Source organism: Delphinus delphis, chromosome 5 (genome assembly GCF_949987515.2).
Source record: "Delphinus delphis chromosome 5, mDelDel1.2, whole genome shotgun sequence".
Classification (NCBI taxonomy): domain Eukaryota; kingdom Metazoa; phylum Chordata; class Mammalia; order Artiodactyla; family Delphinidae; genus Delphinus; species Delphinus delphis.
In genome coordinates this window covers 67,594,354-67,621,747 of record NC_082687.1, presented here as the reverse complement: position 1 = coordinate 67,621,747, position 27,394 = coordinate 67,594,354, and the positions used below count along the sequence as shown (strand labels likewise).

At 40.9% G+C, this 27,394-nt stretch overlaps 1 protein-coding gene across 1 annotated transcript; it reads right to left on the bottom strand.

Moving 5' to 3' along the window:
• Positions 1-1,351: 1,351 nt before the first annotated feature.
• Positions 1,352-23,497, bottom strand: SGCB (sarcoglycan beta). Its single transcript, XM_060012562.1, has 6 exons — positions 23,390-23,497; positions 16,380-16,589; positions 9,456-9,641; positions 8,603-8,794; positions 8,141-8,272; positions 1,352-4,803 (listed from the first exon to the last, which is right to left on the bottom strand). The coding sequence occupies exons 1-6, from the start codon at positions 23,453-23,455 to the stop codon at positions 4,600-4,602; spliced, it is 990 nt and encodes a 329-aa protein (XP_059868545.1). The 5' UTR covers positions 23,456-23,497; the 3' UTR covers positions 1,352-4,599.
• Positions 23,498-27,394: the final 3,897 nt, after the last annotated feature.

Below are 27,394 nucleotides of genomic sequence, written 5' to 3'. Positions count from 1 at the left end.
TATCATCTATTTATCTCATCTATGTATATTTTCCCCCATGTTTTATATTTTTAATAGTCTGCAGTCTGTCATAGGATTATGCTCTGCTTGGATAAATGAATGCATGCAATGGATGAAATTTACCATGTAACTTTTTAAACTTTGGTTTCATACAAGGTCAAATCTGCCATATTTTGAAAGGCATCTAAGTTCCCGTACACGTGGCTATGAACTGCAAAGGTGCCCTACAGCATGGAGGAAAGATTTATTTTTAAAGTGTGCCTCTTATGCAATACCAGAAATTCAATTAATTTGTAGAGTCAGAAAGATATTTGTTACCATATTCAAAGCTGCAATCATTACATATGTAATTATATAGCAAGCTAATGTAACAACGTCAGCAACAAAAAAAAGATTCATCATTCATAGGCACACTACAATACTGAAGAGAAACATGTGGTTGGAAAAAACTTCTTAAGGGGACTTAAGTAAGACCTTCACTGACCTGATTCTTTCTAAGTTGAAGAGATTTATCTATAACTAACAGTTTTGAGTTCAAAACAGCTAGATAAGGATAATCTCATGGCATAAAGTGAAAGGTATTCGTTTGTAAATTTTAAAAAATATTATATATATACAAAACAAAGTTATATGTATTAGGTAAGGAACACCTGAGAACTCTAGAAAAATTTTCTGAGGATATTGGAGACAATTACGTGGAATGTAAATCTTTAAATGGACATATTCAAGCTGAAGTATGAGGAAGCAGAAATACTGGGTGTGTCAGACAGTGAGACAGGGAGAAGGCAGTAGAAAAAACAAAGTAGAAAGGAAATGAAGAGTTCATTCCTATATAAAAGAAAGAGAAGTTACAATAGTTAGAAGAAAAAAAGCAGGAGAGGCTAGTTTTGCTAAGATGTAGAAAGAACACAACAGTAACACTGTTTCTAAGGCATACCTTTGGTCCTTAGGGATTTTTCAGATGGCTCTCTCTCTGAATCAAGCCAGGTGGGGATTTTAGACTTGAGCCTTTGAGGCTCCACCCATCTGCCCTGGAGCCTGCCCTGTGGCAAACCTTCAACCCTTTCATCTCCAAGCTCTGGCCTCTTGCAGAGGTGACAGCAACAGACAACAGTGCACATTCCCCTGGGATACTGGGGGAAAAGCCAACAGAGAGAGGCCTTCTGCAATGCAGAGGGTAGGAGTTTCCAGACTGGGTCTGTACAACTTCTAACTTTGAGCTCAAGGATTCCAGAGAGATTACATAAATACTGGCAGCGTCCAATTCTCAAGCTGTATTTACATTCAGCACGTTTATATGAGTAAGTAGAAACCTGCTACTATTTTAACAATTAAAAAATTAACAGCAAACAATTTTACAGAATCTTTATTGTAAACAGAGGTCATTAATAGTTATTACAAACTGAATCAACTGAAAGTCAAATTGGTAACTCGACACATTTATAGGTTTATTTTTCTATGGCATAATTTGTAATCTTTGCCCCCTCAGTGCTTTAAAAAAGATTACTAAAATTATCAGCATTTCAATGTTCTCTTTTTTTTTTTTTGTCAAGTTTAGCACCGTAACATTCTCATGATCTTTAAAAAAACTCACTCAAAAACTAGGTAGAACTTCCACTTTTCATTCAAAACTATCACGTAGAACTTCCACTTTTCATTCAAAACTATCAGACACAATTTGTTTTTTCAATGCAAAAAGAATACAAATAAGTATATTTTTAAATATTACAGAGCACACATACAGTCCCTACTGTGTATAGTTTTTGCATTCTTCCTACCTGCCCATTAGAGAGCCCCTAAGATACCTTGCTTTCATTTCATTTGTCCCCCATGTCATTATCATCCACCTCTGAAGGACTGTAGTTATTTAAACAAGCATGTGTCTGCCCCATCTCCGGGGATCCTGTCTTTGTCCTCTACCTCCCCCAAGTCTGTTGCTTGTCATATCAGCGCTTGATGGAGGGGAGGAATGACAGCAGAAGAGGCAAAGTTAACAATTCAGTTTATAGAAAAATAGCATCTGATGGTGAGAATGAGTAGCTGAGGCTTTACTGTTATGCTAAACAGGTCACAGGTAAAATGGACAGTTTGTTCTTGTTCTGCTTCCCAGGGAATTTCCCAGGTCTACATTTCAATGAAAAAGCAAAAGCTACCTGTGAAGTGTCCTAAATTACTATACCTGTTACCTTAACAATCAGTTCTGTAAAAACATCAAAATATTCTCTCATGTCCAAAGCACTTAATGGAGATGTATCAAAAACAAGTATTTCTCAAAGAGGAGTAAAAATAGATTATTTCATGAATTACATTCAATAAATAATACTTTGTAACATAGTGTTCTGTGGTTTTTGTAAAAAATATTTATCTAAACAAACTTTCAAAACAAATCTAAATAGAGCAGACAAGTAATGAATGTAAAATTTACAAATACACTGAGCATCTGAACGAATATTCCAATGGATTTTTTCTGAACATTATTCAGATATTAAATGATACTGAATACATTCATATGGGCTCTGAATATCACTACAACAAATAACACCCAGAGGTCATAAATTTCACTCTCTTTTTTTCTTCACTTAAAAAATAACTTCACTCAGTAGCAGGTAGTAAGTCAATCTCCACTTTAGTATACTTTAATGACTACTCATAATCTCTAAAGTATTTGGTTTTTCTATCAGACAGAACTTTGACAATATTGAATGCAAATTTTTTTTTTGTATCGATTTTCCTATCTGTATCGTTCAAACTGGCAAGGACAGAATATTATACTTGAATGCAGAATGGGGTTATCTCTTCTGCCTATTTTACAGCACACTACTTTGAGGTCTCTCTTCCTGATGTCGTGTGTATCTTAATAATACCAGCGAGTTCCTTTCAGGTCAAATATAAAACACCTTAAAAATCAACTGGCTTGAGGGTTGTAAAACATTATAACGGGTGGTGATGTTAGGAGCAGAGGTCAATCTCATACTTCCGTGAAAATTACTTATATTATCTCCTGCATTAGTACCCTTTAGTCCAGTGCTTCCTGACTTTTTTCAAGGTACGGCACATATTAAAAAGGGTAATATTTGTCTGGCTTGCTGGGGTAAATCCACCAGCCATTCTGGGCCAGCAGGACTCGTCTGGGGCATGGCCTCCCCATGTCCCACTGTGCTGCCCCGAGGGCTGAGGGTATACATATCTTGGCAACCCTTTTACCCATTCAGGTACCCCAGTTGGGAAACGGGGGTAACCCACAACCAGGCCAATTTGATCTCTCTATAATATATTTTAGAATTGGCTTAAGAAAATTTAAAATCTGACAGTGATTGGTCAGTTTTTTGACTGAGATTGATTTATTTCCTTTTAATTAGAGTAAGCATACCTGTTTTTTTGTTTCTTATCTGCCTAGGTAAGTCTGAATTAGTCTTTGTTCATCTTTGCAGAGTTTTAAATAATTAAAACTCCAGCGCAGATAGTGAAAAGAATGCGGTATTTAGAAACAGGTTCATCTAGGTTTGAGTCACACCTGAATTCCAACCCCAACTCTGCTATTTCCTCTGTAACATTAGGCAAGTTTCTTAACTTCTCTGAACCTCAGTTTCCTAATGGGTAAACTGGGATAACAACACCTGCTTATAGAGTTGTGGTGTGAATTAGAGACATTCCATGTGCAATGCCTAGGACAATGCCTAGCACTGTAAGATGCTCAATACATGACAGCTATCATCATTTAACAGTTAAAGCTGAGATGGTGCTTTAATTTCTACCACATTGCGAGCACAATATTTACCAATATTTAATGAGTATACATTCTATTAGAGTATTTTCTTCCTAGTGCAAAACTAAGGAACCATAGTTTCTTACTAACTCCCATATGCGAAGTTCTTTAACGACCTCACTTGCATGTGAGAATACGGCTGAAAGTCAATGCACTAAAAATCTGTCTTTCCGGGCTTCCCTGGTGGCGCAGTGGTTGAGAGTCCGCCTGCTGATGCAGGGGATGTGGGTTCCTGCCCGGTCCGGAAGGATCCCACGTGCCGCGGAGCGGCTGGGCCCGTCAGCCATGGCCGCTGAGTCTGCGCGTCCAGAGCCTGTGCTCCGCAGCGGGAGAGGCCGCATCGGTGAGAGGCCCGCGTACCGCAAAGAAAAAAAAAAAACAATCTGTCTTTCCTCTTAGAAGCCAAAAGACAGAGCATGTAACATTTACTGATGGTGTACCTTTAAACGTCTTAAGTGGGTCTATCCCCATTAGTTACCAAAAGCTTACTTACAGTGAGTCTAAACAGTTGCTTCAGACCTTTAGCCTTTAGACAAGGAAAAGTGGCATTTTAAAAACACTTCTTTAAAGATTAATATTGATTGTATTCACTTCTCTTAATTGTTTTAGAGAACTGTAAATTGAAGATCAGTGCAACTTAATGAAATGTATTAGAATTTAGGCTCTCTGAGACTATTTTAAACATGGAGACTATATAATAGATACAGCAGTGCTCTGCAGATAAAATAATTACGAGTTATCACAAACTCTGTAAAAACATGATTTGCATGCCTACTCTGAAAAAAAAAAAGTCAAGTCACGATCTGAACCTACTGACGCCCTCTCGGGTTCTTCTAGTGAGTGTCTCCACAGGGGTTGTCTGAGGTCTGGCAGCCCATGTTCTGGCCCGTCACCTGTACTTTGAAGAGGGTTCCGTCAGCGCACATACAGAGCTTGTAGCGCACCCAGTCACCACCACCAAACTGGTCTCCGCTGGAGGAACTAGGGAGGCGAGTTGTGCTGACCACCACAGTTCCATTCAGGATGATGCTGTTTTCCTATCAGGAGAAAACTCATATATGGCCTGTTTGCATCCACAAGTAGGGCGAGAACAAGATTAATGAACAACACTCACTGAAATATTAGCAAGAATAGAAGGCAGCAAGAAAAAGTCATGACCGAAACAACAACAACGAAAACCCTAAACCAATCAAAATTCACCTAGTGACCTCTTAGTAACTGTTCACAATGTATATCAGTACACTTGTTAACACAATTTATTTCTCAATTAGTTAAAAATTATATCAAAATTCCTAAGTGCACAATAAGACGAATACTGATGAAGTCTCAGATCATTTTCATTTATTATTTCCTAAGAGAGTTTTGACCAAGTTGCTGATTAATACATTTCAGACGCTAAGAAGAAAAAGACTGTTTTTCTCCTAGAGAAAAGTAATTTGAATTTCCAATGTTTTTGTGTGACACCATAAATGAAGATTCAAACCATACAATTTTGAAGCCCAGGCACTCAAAGAAAACTGCCTGGAAGTTCTCTTCTTCAAGCCCACTATCCCAGGAACATTCTTGTATTGCAGACCCTCTCTTTTTTGGAACTCCTAACCCTCTCTCTCCCTTCTTCCCTTTTCTTCTTTTCATTCATTCAACAAATAATTATTAAAGGTCTCCTATGTGTCAGATACTATTCTAGGCGCTGGGGATGCAGTAGTCAACAGACAGGCAAAGTCCAAATCCCCATTTACTGGGGAGGGGCAGACAACAAACACCTGAAGAGGTATAACAAACAGGACATCATCTGAGAAAAGCAAGTCAGGGTGAGTGGAGAGAGAGCGACCAGAGGATGGTCAGGGAAGGCCTCTCTGGTAAGGTCACAGTCTGATGGAAACTGGATGACATGAGGGACTAGGGCATGTGGGTAACTGGGCAGAGGAAAGCACATACGCAAAGGCCCCAAGGTGAGGATGTGCCTTGTGTTCTAGGAACAGAGAGGAGGCCAGAGTGGTTCAAGGACAGAGAGAGGGAGTCGACTGGTAGGTAGGAGATGAGTCAAAGAAATAACTAGGGGCCAGACATATAAGGCCAGGGTATGGACTTTGGCTTTTATTCTGAATCAGACGGGAAGCCATTTGGAAGGTTCTGAACAGAGAAGTGACGATCTTTTAAAAAGGATCGCTCTGGCTGCTGTACAGAGAACTGAATACAGGGGTGAAAGACGAAGCAGGGAGACCACTTTGGAGGCTATTCTAGCAGTGCAGGCAGGAAACGATGCTGGTTTACACCATGGTGTGGTGGTGGTGGTGAGAATCAGCCAGACTCTGTACATCTTCTGAAGGTAGAGCCCAGAGGCTTTGCTGACGAAATAATGGGTACAAGATGGGAACACTGAAAGAAATGCATGTTTGGGGAGGGAAGGAGGATATGAAGACTTTAGACTTGTTGAGTTTGAGATGCCTATTAGATATTGAAGTGGACAGGTAAGAAGGCAGCTGGATATGTGAATCTTACTTAGTTCAGAGGAGAAAGAAGGAGTTCCAAAGTTGAGAGTCATCAGCTTATAGAGGGTATTTAAAGCAACGAAAGTTGATGATGAAGTAATGGAAACGGCTAACTGACTATGTAGTGATAGTATATGGAATTTTCAAATTTTGTTCTAACGCTGCCATCTTGTGGTTATGTAATTTTACTTTCTTTAAACTGCTAAAGTAGGTGTTTTTTTTTTTTAAATTGAAGTATAGTTAATTTACAATATTGTATCCGTTTCAGGTGTACATCAAGGTGATTCAGTCATATATATTTTTTTTCAGGTTATTTTCCATTATAGGTTATTAAATTCTTGTTGCTTATCTGTTTTATATATAGTAGTTTGTATCTGTTAATCCCATTCTCCTAATTTATCCCTCCCTGCCTTCCTTTCCCCTTTGGTAACCATAAATTTGTTTTTAATGTCTGTGAGTCTGTTTCTATTTTGTATATAGATTCATTTGTACTGTTTCTTAGAGTCCACATATAAGTGATATAATATTTGTCTTAGCAGTTTTTTTAAAAAAGGAGTTTGATTGATAAAATTCTTTCTAATGACTAGCCATACACTTAAAAACTAACCTCTGATATTAGCTGAATTATAAAGCTAATTATCTTTCCAATACTGGTTTATTTTTTTTTAACTGTGGAGAAACTGATATGTGTGTTTATGTATTTCAAAGTATGTCATATTAACAACAGGTAGAATTTTCAGGTGGAAAAACTTAAAAGATTTAGGTGACTTGCTAATGGTTATAAACAATCAATCACATCTCTTGCTGCTTTGAGTTTCTGATGCAGAGAACAACAGCCCCACTGTGACCATTCTTCAACACTATTATTCTCTCAGAGGAATGGCTTCTTTCTACAATGTAGGCAAACAATACTCAGCACTACTATTGAGTTTCTGGCAAGAATCACATTTTATGTTCATGTTTACTATTTAGAGATTGGAACATATTCTTCAGGGGGAAAATATATTTATGAAAGTGAAAGAACTTAATTTTTTAAAGTTTTTTCCTTCAAGAACTATGATTAAATTTTTTAAAAGGAAAGAACTATTTTATAAGTCCTTAGGTTTAACTTTTGTCATTTAATGCTTAGTAGCACAAATTTAATTAGCTTTAATTAGGTAGCATAGAGCAGATGCCCAAAGACATTTTGAATAAATATACTTTGACCAGAATTGTGAGCAGGTAAAATGTTTTCGAACTTATGGCCCCCTTAAATGAAATATGTTACTTATTAAAGTTCAGATATAATCTGTGAGGCACAAAGAAAAGTTTACTTTTCAACAGGTATAATAAAGGCAAAATCTTTTTCTTTACAATTAATAATAGATGTATAATTAAAAATACATTTAATATATTTGCTAATTGATTTTCACATCACTAGACACAAAACCCACGAAGAGATGTGAAAAATCTTTAACTGAAAAAAACCCTATCAACTTCAGGGCATGCATACTGAGAATTCTCTTTTGGAAGCTTTTTGCTTGTTTGTTTGTTTGCCTTTTAAAATAACACAGGTATCATTATGCAAAAAAAAAAATTTAGAAAATAACAGGCAAACAGAAATAAAATGAAAATCATCTGTTACCCTGCTACCCATAACTAACCATTGTTGACATTTTGGCATACCCTTCTAGGTTTCTATAAACATACACATAATCTGAAAAATAAAGATGAGATATTTCACAGATTGTTCTATAACTTTCTTTCACTTCATAATCCATTTTGAACATCTTTTCATGTCCGAAAAATACAACTACATTATCATTTTTCATAACTCTTTTTCTACATAAGGACTTATGTACCCAAGGATCTAAAAATTCTCTTAAAATCAAAAAATACTCACAGCCTTTAACTCCATATTACCACCCATGCGAAATTCAATGGTTTTGCCCATAATGAATACTCCTTCATTTCCACGCACAATAGCACGCCCATCAACTTTTATATTTAAATCACTAGTAGCATTGCTGGTAATCTGAAGATTAAAAAAAAAAGTAGTGATGAAGAGTTTCTAAATTAAAGTGTGGATTAGTATTAGAGATAGGGGAGGAGGCGTTTCAATGACAAAATATGAAAGCAAGTGTTTTAATTCACATTTCACACATGTAGAGATAAAGAGAGATGATTTGATAATGGTCACATAAACTAGTTGATGACAAATCTAGAACTAATCCTTTCTGCTGTTCTGGTCACTTCATTCATAGCATTTTATCAGTAAAGCTGCCCCTGCCCCCCACCTCACACACTTTGTAACTTTAGATAATAATTCTCTTCCATTAATAAAAGCAAGGAAAATAAATCATACCCTTTCAGTAGATGCTTTTTGAACATTCAAACTTTTCACTCCACTTGGCAAATGAAACTCATGAGTTTCATAGTCTGTGCTGAATAAGATATTTTGAGTCCTTGGGTCGAAAAACTGCACACCAATGTCACTTATGATAGAAGTTTTGTTCTTTTCTACACTGAGCTTTGTCGTCCCTTGCTGAAAAACAATCTTCAGAAAAACACTTTATCATGAATATGTTTTCGAACAAGACTGCATCCAAAATTCATCAAGAACATTCTAAAAAAACTCTACAATAGCAGGCTTAACGCCTAATGATTTTAACTGCCTCTCTCTGACTCCCTCCACCCACTTGGGAGAAGAGTCCTTTAAAACGAGGGCTTAACATGCTTATTTGCTGTAATGCTTGGCAGACACAGATGGTCGCAGAGCACAGGGACCCAGAGCTAAGACGGGCAGGGGCAGTAAGGATGCCTCCTTGAGGTTCTGGTCAGTTGAAAACCTACGTTATAGTAGCCACTTGACAGGGGTTGCCACTGACTAGACTGGCATATTCTCTTCCAGACTCCCAGAGAGTAGAGGGTATTCTAACCTGGGAAGGTGCTTTTTTAAATGGTTTCCTCATATGGAGGAGAAAAGAGTAAACTATGTATTCTTACAGTAATTATATCTATCCCAGAAAATGCTACCATGGGACAAAATCTAGAATATTAAGAAAGTATCTAACATTAATAGATGGATGAGAAGACCAACAATATTATTAAATATATTATGAATTTTCTTTAAAGGAAAACATCCATTTCCAGTAATCAACTCTAGGTTTTTACGAAGAATTTTGCTCTAATGTTCCTCAATTAATGTGGTTACTTACAGGTTGGTTGTTGCCAGTGATGACTAAATTTTCATTTCGCCTTCCTCCTACTGTGCTCTTATAAAGAGGGTGTATAACTCCCATGTCAGACACTTGCTTAAATCGAAGCAGACCACTTTCATGAAACTCCATGCTGTCACAGCCATTTGGTCCAATGCGAATCACAGCCCAGATAACAAGTGTTACCTAAAAAAGAAATCAAGCCCACTGTTAATAGGTAGCATACATTTAACATAATCAGTAAACAAATAGGAAAGGTAGTTGCTAAAGGATTAAACTTCCTAAAATGTTTCATCAATGAGATGAACACATCAATTGGCTTTCCACTTACAAACAAAACCAATTTTATTTTTATCAAGGTATTACATACCAATAACTAAAAGTCAAAAAGTGCTAAAGGTGGGCTTCCCTGGTGGCGCAGTGGTTAAGAGTCTGCCAGCCGTTGCAGGGGACACGGGTTCGTGCCCCGGTCCAGGAAGATCCCACATGCCGCAGAGCGGCTAGGCCCATGAGCCATGGCCACTGAGCCTGTGCATCTGGGGCCTGTGCTCTGCAACGCGAGAGGCCACAACAGTGAGAGGCCCGCGTACCGCCAAAAAAAAAAAAAAAAAAGTGCTAAAGGTTCTATAATTAAAAAAAAAAAATTAGTTTATTTCTTCTACCTCCCCTATACCTCGTCCCAGAACAACCACTTTCAACAATCTTAGCCATTTCGTCTAGAATTTATCTCCATATTTCTAAATAATAAGTATATGTTATTTCTTCACTGATCAATTTTAGGTTGTATCTATCAATTTCCTATTTTAGCAGATGAGAATCTTAGCTCATTTATATTTCTTCTCCTCCAACTCCAATCTCAAGTTTTGGTTAAATCCATGTTCAGTATTTTCAGTATTACAACAATGTAGATATTGTTCACTGCTAAGCCAAATACTGCACTATGATGGCAGCTCCCTTCTTGTACTTTGTGTCTTTCAGAGTTTAATATTTGTCCTTCTTTCATTTGCTTAGTTTCTTTGAAAATCAGACTAAGTTTTTTAAAACTCTCCAACATTTCTGTAAAATGTCTCTCAATAAAATGTTCTAAAAGTCCAAACCTCCCAGAAAATGTATTAGCTCTATTTGCCTCTCCCAGGAAATCTTTCCGGAACGAACCCTCATCTTCTTGCTCCAGTCTGAGCTCCTGCCCTCTGGGTCTGTCGCACGGCTATAACCACGAGCTTTCCATTCACTTTCCTGCTGGAACTTCCTTTCGTCTTTCTCCCATGCAGGATACCCAGTTTCCGGTATCCTTGTCTTGAACATTCTCGGTTTAGTACCTTCTTTTGGTAGAGCACATTGTCCCGGGGCTTCTTTAAAAAGAATGTATGTGAAATATTTTTTGAGAGTGTGCGTGGCTAAAACAATGTCTCTGTAATTCCTCACGTTTGACTGAGAGTTTAGCTTGGTATGCATTTCTAGATTTGAAATTATTTTCTCTCTGAATCTTGAAGGTCCTTGCTTTCTTGCCTCCTAGTTTCCAGCACTGCTTTTGACAGGGTCCGATGCCACTCTGATTTTGTGTTCTTTATACAAAACCCGTTTTTTTAATTCTCTGGAAGAGTTTAGGATCATCTCTTTATTCCTGGTCTTCTTAAATTTCACAGTAATAGCCTTGGTGTGAGTCTTTTTTTTTTATACAGATGCTGGATCCAGAATGGTAGTTTTCAACCTGTCATAGGAATCTTTCTTGGTTTATTTATTTGATAACTTTCTTCCCATTGTGTTTTTTCTTCTCTCTTTCTAAAACTCCAATTAACAGAATGTTCCTGGATTCATTCTTTGATTTAGTTGAACTTTGTGGAAGATTTTCTTTTATCTTCCAATGTCTATCTATCTATCCATCCATCCATCCATGTATGTGTATTTCTATGAGTTCTTCCATATTCTTTAACTGCTTCTTTTTAATGGCACAGTATCCTTGTTTAATGGATGCAATATCCTCTGACTTCTCTGAAGCTATTGATTGTGTGCTTTAATTCTTTTAAGTTTCCTGTCATTTGTTGCACTTTCCCCATTTCCCTGAATGCCCACTTTCCCCATGGTTTGGGTGCTTTTGGTCTCAATCATTTCTCAATTCTGGGAGCTTTCCATAAAAATCTACTGATCCCTGGTGGCTCTGTGTTCATAGTTAACAGAGCGGTTATAAAAAGTTCAGGGAAAGTTCTCTGGGTGGGGTGGCACTTGTGACTGACAGGCTTCACAGTAGGGAGATTAGGTGGCTTTTTCACAGGGACCTGCCAAGTGTATCTTCAGGTTTTTTCTCTATGTTCTTCAGTTTCTCCAGAGCAGGCTATTTTATCTCTTGCTGCGGGATGTAAGGCTGGTACAGGGAGCTGGAGCTGGAGGATGAGGATACGGGAGCCTCAGTGCTCAGGATACAGACTTTCCTGCCTTCAGTGTGGAAACCCATCCCTACCCTCCTCTTGGCAATATCCTCAGGCAGAAAGAATCCCCTCTGGTTCAGTGTGGGGTTAGGAGGGCTGGCTGCCTAACTGCTGCCTGGAAGGAGAGGGAGGCTGGGGATTGCATGCCTTCTTCTATGGACTTTTCAAACAAGCTCTCTGTTTTCAGTTCCCCCTTCACTCCTACTTTTCAAGGCACTTGTACTTCCAGTTCCTGAGGCTTTTCAGGATTCTGCAAGACACTTCCACCAATGCCCCCTGCAACCCTCTCCCCCAACATGCAGTTTCTCTTCTCTAGTAAGTTATTTGCCACTCCTCCTCCTTTTTGTCTTCATATGTTACGGTTCAGGATTTCGGTTGCCTCCCACTTTCTTCCAAGGTATTTCTGATTCTTGACATTGTCACCTAAGGATCAGCTTTTAAAGCAGAAGGGGATGAAAATGTCTTTTTTTTTTTTTTTTTCCATCTTAACCATAACTTTCCAAAAAAATAAATTTCTAAAATAAAATAAATTCAGAACATGTGCTCCTAGTAAAGCTATTTACAGTATCAGCTCTTTTTGATTTAAGTGAAGAATTAGACACAAATGTTTTGGATGTACATAAAATACAATGGACTGGTTTGAGAGTATTAGAAGTAAAAAAATACAGTAGTAAGTGAAATTACGTTAGAACTGCTGCATCCATGTTCATGATTGGTCTCAGGGATACCAATAATCACTCTCTGAAAATATCTATCCACACACATGCCAGAGGGGTTCAAATTTAACCCCTTTCTTTAAGAAAGCAAATATCTTTGGAAAAGGCAACACACCAGTTCCTCACACCTTAGTGTAAACCAGTCTACCTCATATCCTTTCATTCTTTTATAACAGAGATTTAGGACTACAAAATATAACGCTTTACTGCCATCCAAGGTTTACAATTTTAAAATCTAGCTGAGGAGGCAAGAGCAAATTTTGGAAAAGTTGAATGAAAACAGGAAGGAGTATATTTTTAGGAGAGATGAAGGCAGTAAAATCATCTTGGGAAAGGTCTCTTCTATTGAGTTGACTCTAACCTTTAAAAAGTTGTCTTTTATTTTTATTTTATTTTTTAAAATTAATTAATTAATTAATCAATTATTTTTGGTTGCATTGGGTCTTTGTTGCTGGCGAGCGGGGGCTACTCTTCGTTGCGGTGTGCGGGTTTCTCATTGCAGTGGCTTCTCTTGTTGTGGAGCACGGGCTCTAGAACACAGGTTCAGTAGTTGTGGCGCACGGGCTTAGTTGCTCTGTGGCATGTGGGATCTTCCCGGACCAGGGCTTGAATCCGTGTCTCCTGCATTGTGGGAAGCCCTAAAATTTAAGTCTTTTAAAGGAAAGAGTCTATGAACATTTTTTTCTAAATAAAATTAGTGCGTGGCAATATTAACATACTAAGTTTTCATATAGAAAATATTCATTAAAATTCAATAAGAGATAAAACATATACAGGCATACTTCAGAGAAATTGTGGGTTTGGTTCCAGATAACAACAATAACGTGAATATTGCAATAAAGCAAGTCCACACAAACTGTTTTGGTTTCCAAGTGCATATAAAACTTATGGCTACACTATACTGTAGTCTATTATGTGTGCAACAGGATTATGTCTAAAAAAACTATGTATAGGGAATTCCCTGGCAGTCCAGTGGTTAGGACTCGGCGCTCTCACTGCCGGGGTCCCGGGGTTCAATCCCTGGTTCGGGAACTAAGGTCCTGTACAAGCCATGCGATGCGGCTGAAAAAACCAAAAAACCAAAACCCCAAAAAACCAATGTACATACCTTAATTAGAAAATACTTTTTTGCTAAAAAATGCTAACCATCACCTGAGCGTTTAGCAAGTTGTAATCTCTTTGCTGGTGGAGGGTCTTGCCTTGACGCTGACGGCTGCTGACTGACCAGGGTGGTGCTCACTGATGGCTGGGGTGGCTGGGGCCATTTCTTAAAGTGAGACCACAATGAAGTCTGCTGCACTGACTCTTCCTTCCACGAACGGTTTCTCTGTAGCATGTGATGCCGTTTGATAGCGTTTCAGCCACAGTAGAACTTCTCTCAAAATTGGAGTCAGTCCTCTCAAATCCTGCCACTGCTTTATTTAATCTCTTTCTTTTTGTAGGGGGTATCTCACAGGTGTGTCTATTCGTGCTCGAGGACAGCGGCACTGCTACAAGTGTGCATGATGTCCCACATTCCCACAGTACAGCCAGACCGATGTCCCATCCAAGTAAAGCTGGTTAATGATGACCATGAGCAGGCGTAGGACTGGAAGCTTTCAAGGCTTTACTGCTTTTATCAGCACTCCTGACTTTATAAACGATGAAGCCCGTCAACCCCACTCTGACCCAAATCTCCTGGTAAACTTAGGTACAGCAGGGCTTCACGGAGATGCAAACATTCTTAAGGCTTGGAAGCAGCTCAGGCAGCCCCTGCCACTGCCTTATCAACTAAGTTTATGTAATAGTCTAAATTCTTTATTGTCATTTCAATAATCTTCACAGCATCTCCACCAGGAGTAGATTCCATTTCAAGAAAACACTTTCTTTGCTCATCCGTAAGAAGCAACTCCTTATCCTTTAAAGTTTTTTCATGAGATTGTAGCAATTTAGTCACATCTTCAGGCTCCACTTCTAATTCTAATTATCTTGCTATTTCTATCACATCTGCAGTTACTTGCTCCACTGAAGGCTTAAACCCCTCAAAGTCATCCATAGGGCTGGAATCAACTTCTTCCAAACTCCTGTTAACTTTGATATTTTGACCTCTTCCCAAGAACTGCTAATGTTCTTAATGGCATCTAGAATGATGAATCCTTTCCAGAGGCTTTTCAACTTACTTCACCTAGGTCCATCAGAGGAATCATAATCTATGGCAGCTATAGCTTTAAAAAATGTATTTCTTAAATAATAAGACCTGAAAGTCAAAATTATTGCTTGATCCGTGGGCTGCAGAATGGATGTTGTGTTAGTAAGCATGAAAACAACACTAATCTCATTGTACATCTCTATCAGAGCTCTTGGGTGACCAATGCATTGTCCATGAGGTGTAATATTTTGAAAGAAATCTTTTTTTTCTGAGCAGTAGATCTTAAAAGTGGGCTTAAAATATTCAGTAAACTATGTTGTAAACAGGTGTGCAGTTATCCAGATTTCGTTGTTCCGTTTATAGAGCACAGGCAGAAGTAGATTTAGCATAATTCTTATGGGCCCTAGGATTTTCCAAATGGCAAATGAGCACTGGATTCAACTTAAAGTCACTGGCTGCCTTAGCCCCTAACGGAGAGTCACCCTGTCCTTTGAAGCTTTGAAGCCAGGCACTGACTTCTCCTCTCTAGCTATGGAAGTCCAAGATGGCATCTTCTTCTAATAGAAGGCTGTTTTGTTTGCATGGAAAATTTGTTGTTTAGTGTAGCCACCTTCATTACTTATCTTAGCAAGATCTTCTGGATAAGCTGCTGCAGCTTCTACATCAGCACTTGCTGCTTCGCCTTGTACTTTGATATTATGGAGACGGCTTCATAGCATGAAACCTTAAACCTCATGAACCAGCCTCTACTAGCTTCAGACTTTTCTTCTGCAACTTCCTCACCTCTCTCAGCCTTCACAGAATTGAAGAGAGTTAGGGCGTTGCTCTGGATTTGTCTTTGACTTAAGGGAATGTTGTAGTTGGTTTGATCTTCTACCCAGACCAGTAAACCTTTCTCCATATCAGCAATAAGACTGTTTTGCTTTCTTATCATTCATATGTTCCCTAGAGTAGGACTTTTATTTCCTTCAAGAACCTTTCCTTTGCATTCGCAAGTTGGCTAAGTATTTGGCGTAAGAGGCCTAGCTTTCAGCTGATCTCAGCTTTTCACATGCCTTCCTCACTAAGCTTAACCATTTCTAACTTTTGTTTAAAGTGAGGGACACCTGCAACTCCTCCTTTCACTTGAACACTTAGAGGCCATTGTAGGGTTATCTCAGGGAATAGGGAGGTCCGAGAAGAGGGAGAGAAACGGGCAGCGGCCAGTCAATGGAGCAGTCAGAACGTACGCAACATTTATCAATTAAATCCACCATCTTACCTGGATGTGGTTAGTGGCAACCCCAAAACATTACAATAGTAACTTTAAAGATCACGGATCACAGATCACCATAACAAATATACTAATATTGAAAAAGCTTTAAATATTGTGAGAATTACCAAACTGTGACATGGAGACTGAAGTGAGCAAATGCAGTTGGGAAAATGGCACCGACAGATGTGCTTGATGCAGGGTTGCCACAACCTTCAATTTGTAAACAACGCAGTATCTGCAAAGTGCAATAACGCTAAGTGTGATAAAACACGGTATGCCTGTATAGAAAGCAGAAAGAGGGTCCTGAGAAAAATGATAGGAAGAGAGTCCATGATTTGACTAAAAGACAGAAGAAAAATTCCCCATGGTAATTAAGAATATTCTGTACTAAATACTCACAATTAAATTGATGACAGCCAGAATAAACAGGAGGATAATCACACAGATGGCTAAATTGCCCTTTCTCCCTCTCAGTCCCGTTTTATGCAGGCGATCTTCATCAATTGGAATATACCCGGCTTTAAAGTTACTGTTGTGCTCTTTATTGACATTCCTTCTTTCAACGGCCTTCTCACGCATGGACTTCTTTACAGGACCGTTGGAACTTTGCTAAAAACAAAATACAACACAATGGAGCAGCTATACCCTCTCTTTTTGATGCATTTATTTGTTAGGTGCAAATTCATAACTAAAGGAAGCTGAATTGGATAGTGATATATTTTCCACCAATAAACCTCAAGTCATGTTGAGCTGCAGGCTCCAAGTAAGGACATGACTGTGCTGAGAAGGGTCATAGAGAAGAACCTTCAGTGTGACCATCTGATAACATATTTCTACTGTCTGCTTTGAATAGTCCTACTGTCAGTAAACTGAACAGCTAGCTCATTTGGGGGAAGAGTTAACATACACATTCTACAGTGGGTAATCTTGTTTTAATTAATGATTTATAACGATTTGTTTAATTGTATATAGTTTTTCATTTATATGAAAATAATTTGGAAAGGCTAATACACTTTATTCATCACTCCAAAAGGCTAAAGTTAACATTATCCTAGACAAGCAGTTTTCAAAATACGGGCTGGGAAGCCCTGGAGGGGTCCCCTGAACTCTTTCAAGTGTCTGGAGGGTGCAAATTATTTTCAAAATAACACTAAGATGTTATTTTCTTTTTTTACTCTTCTTCTCCCATGAATATGCAGATGACACTTGAACAACATGGATTTGAACTGCATGGGTCCACCTATACGTGGATTTTTTTTTGTGTGTGTGTGGTATGCGGGCCTGTCACCGCTGTGGCCTCTCCCGTTGTGGAGCACAGGCTCCGGACGCGCAGGCTCAGCGACCATGGCTCACGGGCCTAGCCACTCCGCGGCATGTGGGATCTTCCCGGACCGGGGCACGAACACGTGTCCCCTGCATCGGCAGGCGGACTCTCAACCACTGCGCCACCAGGGAAGCCCTATACGTGGATTTTTTTCAGTAAATATACTGGAAAAAAATTTGGAGATTTGCAACAATTTGAAAAAACTTTCAGATAAACTGTGTAGCCTAGAAATATCAAAAAAATTAAGAAAAAGGTGCGTCATGAATGCACAAAATATATGTAGATACGTAAGTTTAGTGATATTTAGTATAAAATTAATAATGCTAGTTTTCTTACTGTTTTATAACTTTGCTTTCAAAGAATTACATTACTGTACAGTCTCTCTCTCTCATAACTGGAGAAATTGTGTATCAGCCTATCATCCCATGTAACTGGTTTTTTAAAAAAGATATTATGAATATGACTGTGATACTCTATGCCATAAAAAATCTTATTACGATGCTTTCATTAGTGTATAGGTTAGGCTACTGTGAAGGAATTGTACTGATTACACGAGGCTACTGTAAAGCAACCATACTGCTGCTTCTTCGTTATCAATGCATGAAACCTTATGCACGTAAATAAATATGAATTTCTTTTCCACATTATCTTTTCATTTTTGATGTCCAGTGTTAGTAATATGTATAACATCTACAGTGTTTTGTACCATATAAGACAATATTGATGTAGGTGCTGACAGATGATTCATCTTGTAAACAGACGACATAAATTTATGGTATCGATAAAGACAGTACAGTACTGTAAATGTATTTTCTCCTTCCTTATGATTTTCTTAATAACATTTTCTTTCCTCTAGCTTACTTTATTGTAAGAATACAGTATATAACAAATATAACATACAAAATACATGTTCATTGACTGTTTAGGTAACCAGTAAGGCTTCTGGTCAACAGCATTCTATTAGTTTAGGTTTTGGGGGAGTCAAAAGTTATACGTGAACTTTTGACTGTGTGGGGATCAGCGCCTCTAACCCCTGCGTCATTCCAGGGTCAACTGTACAGTGAAGCTTCCAGAGGCTACATGACCATATGTGATGACACCATTGCTCTAACAGCTAATGGAATGTGTGTTTGTATACTCCTGTGTTTATAAAATTTCCCAATTTAAATTTCTAATATGGTAAATATAAACAGATATAACCCACATAAACAAAAGCTCTTTGGGATTCTCAGTCATTTTTTTTTTTGCGGTACGCGGGCCTCTCACTGCTGTGGCCTCTCCGGTTGCGGAGCACAGGCTCTGGACGCGCAGGCTCAGCGGCCATGGCTCACGGGCCCAGCCGCGCCGCGGCATGGGGGATCTTCCCAGACCGGGGCATGAACCCGCATCCCCTGCATCGGCAGGCGGACTCTCAACCACTGCGCCACCAGGGAAGCCCCCTCAGTCATTTTTAAGAGTATCAAGATGGGAACTTCTCTGACAGTCCAGTGGTCAGGACTTTGCCTTCCAATGCAGGGGGTACAGATTTGATCCCTGTTCGGGAAGCTAAGATCCCACATGCCTCACGCCAAAAAACCAAAACAGAAGCAATATTGTAACAAATTCAATAAAGACTTTAAAAATGGTCCACATCTTAAAAAAAAAAAAAAAAAACTTAAAAAAAAAAAGAGTATAAAGAGAACCTGAGACCAAAGAGTTTGAGAACCTCTGACTTTCGACTATGGTTGAAAGACATTTTGGGTGATAATCTGGTACATCATGAACACAAAAGGAAGGAGTAGAATGGAATACTGCCCAATTTTCATATTTTTCAGAGCTCTGAGAAAATTAATTTATTGAATAGGCATTTATTAAGCACTTTATGCTTAAACACTAATACTATAAATAGGAATACAAAAGAAATATAGGACAAGATCCTTATCCTCCAGATACTACAAATGTGATTTGGGTACACAAAACAGTTAGCAATGCAATAAAATGCTCTGTATGTTCGGATGCCAAAATCAATAGTTGAGACGATACATCCTGTGGAGTTCATGGGAGAAGAGACAGGAGGGCTTGGAGTTGTCAGGGAAACCAGGAGGAGTAGGTGGGTCAAATTTGGCAACGAAGGCAGAATCAAGTTGGAAATGGAGAATAGGTTGTGAGTTTTTGGACATCTGGGTACAAACTCTAGTCTTTATGTCTGCTGATTTGGGAGTCACTGGAAATCTCTGAAGATGAATGACATACGTTTCAGGATGCTCAATGTGTGGGCATTTGTAGGAGACACGGGAAAGAGGAAAACGAGCAAGTAGGCTGTTGGGATGCTGTGGTAATGGAGGCCTGAAGTATTGAGGGCCTAAACTAAGGTGGAATGAAAAAGGATAGATTTAAAATATACTTCAAGAGAAGAGTTAAGTGAATTTGTAGCAGGTTAAAAAAAAAGCCCCTCATGTTTAGTGAATGGTGACTATTTAAATATGGGGAATGAAGCAGGGAGACGATTTTACACATGTTGTATTTGAACTGATTGAGAAATAACCACCTGCCTTAAAGGCAATGGGAAGGATGGGATGGGGTATTAGGTCGGTCAGGACTAGAAATACAGATTTGAGAGTCTTCACCTTCAAGGTAAATTAAATCTATGAGACCACATCAGTTTGCTGTAAAAAACACTATAGAGGAAGAGAATAAAAAGCCAAGGATGTACCCGTGGAAAACTTTAAACGTGCAGGAACAGTGGAAAATGAGACATACAAGAAAACTACGATGTGCAGTGTTGCTGAACTTGTCAAGAAGTGCCTCTGTGACTTTCAAATACGAACTCTGAGCAGCAAATTGGTAAGTAGGGATAGTCCTGAAAGGATGCCAGCATGTATGCATTTATTTTCGAGTCCAGAAAGACAGAAGTGTTAACACAGAAGACTAAAGAATTATGTACTGTTGGAGGAAAATTGTGCTTGTTCTTGTTGTTGTTAGTATCTCTTCATCCTCTCCTCACAACATTTTGCAGGAAGACTTGTATGTTTGATGGCAGAGGGAAAGATGCCAAGAAGGGCAAAGGTCAAAGACCTCAGAGTAGGGCAGAATAATGAGGGAAATAAGATCTTTCAGGAGATAGGAAAGAAAAGTGATAGCACAGGAGAAACCAGTCTTAAAGGATGCGTTCCCACCTCATTGAAATGGTTCACACCAAGAAGAGAAAAAAAACCAAAATTCTTCTTTTCCCTGGGGATGTAATAGGCAAGGTCATCTGCCGAGAAAGAGTGGAGAGGGCAGCTGGAATCTTATTGTGGTGGCACGGGTAGCAGGCTGGTTGAGGGCTTATGGAAAATGGAAAAAGACAGGAATAATCATTGTGAGTAATGCGGCAGACAAAAATTTTAAAATTCTACAAAGCGGTAAGAAAGGCTCTGTAGAAGATAATTCAATCTACTCAACAGATTTAACACAAAACAAGTTGCCGAATACAGTTGTGTAGGTTGTATATCTGCATGGGGTACAACAGCTACGAGGGTGCATTGACACTCAAACATTTTAGAGTTGAACATGCATTTTGACAGCCGAAAGCAGTAAAATATCTTAGGGGAAGCGTGCTTGCTTCTCATGTTCACAGACACAGTATGGGTTTATGACAGTGCTGACAGGTGGGCAATTTAAAAATCTTAGCCAGAGTTTGAACATAGGTCTACATAACAGAGAGCCAGGGCAAAACTTACCCTCCTGAGATGCACTCTTTAATTTTCTCTGCCAATTCCTGTTCATTTGACGCACTTACCATTTATTGGAGTTACTATATGTCAGAGGCTCCGGACTACCAAGATGAGCAAGGTAGAGCGGCTACCCTCCACAAACTTACCTATAGGCCAGCAGAGTAGATGGACAGGGTCACTAGCAACTGCAGTTCAACACGGCAAGTGCTGTCGTACAGCAATGCACACAATACTGAAAGAGTGCGTAAGAGGAATGCCACTCGACTTAGCGAGCAGGGGCATCAGTTGAAGCTTTTTAAGAAAAGTTGGGGCTTCAGTTCAATCTTGAAGGACAAACAGGAGTTAGCCAAGCAAAGTACAGAGAAAGGCATTCCAGGCGGAGGGAACAGCATGGGAACTGGAGTATAAGTCATCTCTGCAAACTAATTTTGGTAGCTTTATGAGGACGGTGAAGAGGATGAGTATAGGAATGGGACAAAACTTGAGGTGAGATGTGGTTAGGGGCTACAAAATGAGTGGACGTAAGTATCACATCTAGAATGATGAATTTTATCCTGAAGGCAATGGGGAACTACTGAAGATTTCAAATGGGTCAGTGATATAATCAGATCTGCATTATAGCAAAACCAAACCAAAAAGAGATGAACTGGAATAGAAGAGTTTCGAGATGGAGATTTCAACAACAGGTTTCTCTAACAGTCCAAATGAAGGCTTGACTGAGCTTTGGCGCTGCAGATGAAGAGAATATTGGGGAGAAGCCTTAAGAGGTAGAACCGAAAGGACCTGATGATTGACTGGGTGTGAGTGTGACTTAGAGGCATCTAAGATGACTCCCAAGTAGGACCCGCTACATAATTTGTGGGGTCCAGAGCAAAAAGAAAATGTGAGGCCCTTTGCTCAAATATCAAGCTTGGGACAGCAGAGCATTAAACCAAATGTGGGTCCCTTCTGAGTTCCCTTGAGCCCGCCCTGCTCCCAAATTTGTGGCGAGGTGAACCAAGTTGAATGGATGGCTGTAACCCTTTTAATGGTGCATATGATCCAATCCAACATTTTTGAGTTTGGGGTGCCTGTGGAAAATTCAGTTCAGTTCAGGCTGGAGACATAAACGCCTAACCCTGAAGTAGAGATTGAGGAATGGATCAGATTGCCCAGTGCAGGTGTAAAGCAAGAAAAGAAGTTCAGTGGAACTTCAAGCGCATTAACAGGTGATGCAGATGAAAAAAGAACCATCTAAAATGGGCACTGATAAATCAGGAGGAAAGCCAAGGGACAATTTTAATCTCAACAACTTCAAGAAGCTTTGTCTCCTTTCAATTTCACTCATTCCTTTAGATTTTATTTTATTGTTAGGACCTGTAGCTTGCCTACCATTTTTAGCTGATTTTTCTGCATTTATCTGTCAGTTTGACTTTAAGCTTTGAAGGCAGATGTCATGTCTTTTATTTTTTATGTCCCTCAGAATGACTGTTCCAGTGATATCTATCTACTAAGTCTCTAAAAGCTGTTAATTGCCTAAGAAAATCTTTCCAGTTCTGGAAACAGAATGTTGGCTACTTGACTTGTGTATTTTTTCAGCAGTGTTGAAGAATGAGACTTTCCCAAAGAAACTATCATACCACAGTTTCTTTTTAAAAGGAAATAACAGTTAAGGGGAAAAAGTGGCTATCAAAATTATATTTATTATAACAAATCACCCTAGTAACTACAGGTATGTATATATGTGTGTGTGCATGTGTGCCTATGTATAGCTTGCTTTTTGTAAGAAAATAGCCTTTTAAACTATTATTCTAAGTTACCCGTTTACAATGCAGATCAGGAAATACTTGATAAAGCATTTTAAAAAATGATTTTAAACCAACTGGATAGGAGACAGTTTTATATTGGTGACTGTCTCCAAACACCAAAGCGGGAGGAGAAACGTGGATGTCAGCATATGGGGATGGCACACACGAAGGGGCTGCAAGCTGACACCCAGGCAACAGCTGAGTGTTTCTTGGCTGGTGTCAGGGGAGGCTCTTGGATCGCTGGCTGGGGTTATTTTTGCCTGCATCTTCGCTGGCCACCGAGCAGGGCATGTCCCCGGCACGACCTGGCCCAGGCTCCCGGCTGCCACGGCCGCCTCCCGGGCCCTCAGGACAGCGACCTCTCCTCACCTCGCCGACGGACAGCCAGGCCAGGCCGAGGGCCGGGGCCGGCTCCCCCTTCTCCGCCCCGGGGCCCCTGCCTGGGGTCCCGCCCGGCCTTTGCCAGCATCTCGGACTGCGGACAGCTCCTCCCGCCCCGCCCCACCCCGCGGAGTCATCCCCGCCGGCCCTAGGCGGGCCCCGCCGGCAGCACCCCGGCCTCCGCTGGCCCTCCAGCGCCCGGCCGCGGCGGGGCTCACAGACCTGCTCGGCTGCCGCCACCGCCGCAGCAGCCGCCGCCGCTGCCGCCGCCGCCGCCGATGCCGCCATCTTCCAGCGCTGGCCACCGCCGCCGCCGCTGCCACCGCTCTCCCCGCCGCGGCCGCACCCCGCGCGCCTGCGCCTGCGCCCTGGAGGGGCGGGAGGGGGGCCCAGCCCCTCACCGCCCCTCCCCACCTCCAACCTCGCCCCGCCCCGGCAGGGAGGTTCCGAGCCCGCGGCTGCCGCGGGGGCCCGGCGCCCAGGCGGTGGCCTCCGGGCGCATTTTCCCACGCGCCGGGATTGCTCGCGACGTCGGGCTGCCTCTGGATTCCTCCGAAAGGGCGCCCTCAAAATACGGAAGACGCCTCTCCCTTTGCCCTCCCTTCCCCATCACGAGGGGCTGGTGCCATCCCGAGTCCTCCTTGCTGAACGGGCCGAGATCTCCCTGGAGAGAGGAGAGTACGCGTGGACGAGGAAGGAGGTGGTGATAATGTGGCAAAAGTTAACAAGTTGCCGATTAGGTAGCGAAAATCTTGAAAACCGAGACCCCTTAAGAGGACATACAATCACTTCAGGGATGCTTCTTAGCTCTGGAGGGCCTGTGAAGTCTGATGCTTTTTTCTGTAGTATTGGACGTGGGTTGGAGATAGTGTCAATGTACCTCCTGGGGAACCCGATTTAACAGCTATTTACTGCACACCAGGAAGCCACTCAGATACACAGGTAACTCGAGTAGACATTCCTTGTTCCCAGTCGAGTCAATATAATCCAATAATCCTCGTATTTAAAAAAAAAAAAAAGAGGGCAGTGGCATTCAAGGTGCAAGAACCGTTCCAAGAACTGTTCCTCAGGTAGCCGAAACCAGTTCTAAGCACCTTTGGGCCCTAGGCCTGCCTAACTCAGCAGGAAGCACCAAAGAGACCTACGTACTGGTCAAGTTTTCCTTTCTCTGGGAACTAGGTCAGTTTTGCTTTTCGAAGACTGGAGCCGTTGTTTCGCTCTCTGCCTACTTCGGAGGATTGCCGTGAAGTTTAAGTTAGACACTCTCTCACGTGGTAAGTCCCTCATAATCTTTTCCTTTCTCTCCTCTGGTTTTGGCTAATGTCAGTACCTACCTGGTCATCAGTCTCTGCCTATCCTTTCCGAAATGCTGGAACCAATTGATTTGCATCTCTAGGCTCACTCCTGCCTGGATCTCTAGGGCAAACCTCATCTTAGGCAGGAAGACTATAAGTTATAGCCCAGTGCTTTGGGAGTCAGCAGTAAGTCTCTTTGAATAGTCTTGACTGTGGTCCCAATTATCCATTCAGATAACAGGGCTTTTGACTGATCCTTATTTCCTGTCTCCAATTCTGGTCCTGTAGTCCTTACTTCCTATGCTTTGCCTTTTTCCCCTCTGCTTGGAAAATCCTTCTCTTTTTTTCTGGCAAGCACACTTTTTTTTTTTTTTTTTTTTTGCGGTACGCGGGCCTCTCACTGCTGTGGCCTCTCCCGTTGAGGAGCACAGGCTCCGGACGCGCAGGCTCAGCGGCCATGGCTCACGGGCCTAGCCGCTCTGCAGCATGTGGGATCTTCCTGGACCGGGGCACAAACCCGTGTCCCCTGCATCGGCAGGCGGACTCTCAACCACTGCGCCACCAGGGAAGCCCAAGCACACTCTTATATGTCCTCCAAAAATCCATTCAAATGTTGCATTCTCTTTAAAGCCTTCCCAGGCGTATGTGCAGTTTTAGCTGGTCCGTCCCTTAACTCTGCTCCTGGTCTTCTACACGGACTTTAGATTGCATTGTATTCTATTTTGTTAACCTGTCTAATTTCATCTAAAAAACAGGGAGCTCTATCTGGAACGCCCGTATCTCACTCACTCTTTTATCTCCAATGCCTAACACAGTAAGGAAACTTAATAAATGTCTTAGAAATATACCTGATACCCCAGTTTCTAAGACCAGCAGCCCTGCCTTGATTTTGCCAACCTCTCTCGCACTTAGGTGGTGAGATACCTGATTTTCCTAATGCCAAATTCCCCTTAGGCTATCTGAAAAAAAAAAGTACCTTCTCTTGGATTCCTCCTTGCTGATCTCCAGCTCTGTGAAAGGACACCTCCTTGATGCCAATTCCTGTATAGTCTTTAAATTCACTCATAAGACCACAGCTTTGATGTAGGTCAGTCCCAAATGCATTATCTTCAAGCTTTTTTTTCCTGAAATAATATTGTAAGTCCAATTCTCCCAGCACTCTTACGAGATAGGTCATGTTATCCCCATTTTACAAATGAAGAAATCAAGGCTCATAGAGGTTAAACACCTAACCAAGCTTTCAACTACTAAAGAGACAGGATTGAACCTAAGTCCACTTGACTAAAGTGTTTGCTTTTTCTACCATATCACATAACCTTTAAGTCTGCGCTTCCTTTTGCCTGTTACATATTATTAGCATTTAGAAGTGCAAAGCAGAGCTCCGCAAGGCTAGAGTACTAGTCAGAACATAGAGACCATTATCCATTCATTCACATTACAGTGGGTTAAATAGTGTTCCCCCCGCAAAAGATATATCCAAGTCCTAATTTCCAGTACCTGCGAATGTGACATTTTTTGGGAATAGGGTCTTTGCAGATGTAATAAAGTTAAGGATCTCAAGATGTGATCACTCTGGATTTAGAGTAGGCTGTAAATGTAATGCCTGATGTCCTTATAAGAAGAGGTGAGGACAGAGACACACACATGGGAGAAGATGATGTGAAGACAGAGGCAGAGATTGGAGCCATGTGTCTACAAGGCAAGGGATGCCAAGACTTGTCACCAAAAACTAGGAGAGCAGCCTGAGACAGATTCTCCCTTAGAGGCTCCAGAAGGAACCAACCCTGCTAACTTCTAACTTTCAGAACTGTGAGAGAATCAGTTTCTGTTGTTTGAAGCCACCAAGTTTGTGATCATTTGTTATGGCAGCCCTTAGGAAACCATCCAAAAATTAAACTCAAAAACTTCCCCCCAATCTACTTTTCCTGTGTTCTCTTAGTGAATGACACCACCATCCTGTCAAAAACCTCAAAAGTCATTTTATACTATTTCTAGTGTGATCCTTCTACAGTACAAACCTGATCATGTCTCTCCTCACCCTGGTGCTTAAAACCCTCCAATACCTTGCATGATAAAAATCAAACTCTTTATGGTAATATATATACATATATATATATATATATGTATATATATATAGTCCTTTACTTTTTGGTTCCTGTCTACCTCTTTTTAGCCTCCTTTCCTGCCCCTTCCACAAACTCATCCTTCACTCCTGCCGTGTGCAGTATCTGCAGCTCCCAAGTATTTGTCTGAACATATCAAGTTCTTCATGTCTCTGTGCCTTTGCATATGTGGATATTTCTCTTTTTTATCTAGATATTCTTCAGCTTGTCCACTAAAACGCAGCTCAAGGGTTATTTCTTTTGGGAAGACTTCTTTTTTTTTTTTTTTTTTTTTGCGGTACGCGGGCCTCTCACTGCTGTGGCCTCTCCCGTTGCGGGGCACAGGCTCCGGACGCGCAGGCTCAGCGGCCATGGCTCACGGGCCCACACGCTCCGCGGCATGTGGGATCTTCCCGGACCGGGGCACGAACCCGCGTCCCCTGCATTGGCAGGCGGACTCTCAACCACTGCGCCACCAGGGTAGCCCTGGGAAGGCTTCTTTAATCTTCCTCCCCATCATGAACTGCTGATTTCCGTGCCCCTGCCTGTGATCCTCAAGCGTGCCTTTATTGTCACATTTCTTCCACTAAGCTGAAATTTATTTATTTGGCCATCTTTCTGGTCCATGAATTCATACCTCCCCAAATTCCAGTCATCTTTAGGCACCAACCTCAGTTCCACCTCTGCCTGACAATTACAGCCAATCATTATTATGCTCTTTTTAAAAAATAATTAATTGATTAATTTTTGGCTGCGTTGGGTGTTCGTTGCTGCGCGCTGGCTTTCTTTAGTAGCGGCGAGCGGGGCTACTCTTCGTTGCGGTGCGCGGG

Coding starts and splice junctions, on each gene's coding strand:
- SGCB (XM_060012562.1), bottom strand. CDS start 23,455: ATGGCGGCATCGGCGGCGGCGGCGGCAGCGGCGGCGGCTGCTGCGGCG. Junction 9,642..16,379: donor TGGCTGTCATCAATTTAATT/GTGAGTATTTAG, acceptor TTTCTTTTTTAG/GTAACACTTGTTATCTGGGC. Junction 8,273..8,602: donor AAAAAGCATCTACTGAAAGG/GTATGATTTATT, acceptor TTTAATCTTCAG/ATTACCAGCAATGCTACTAG.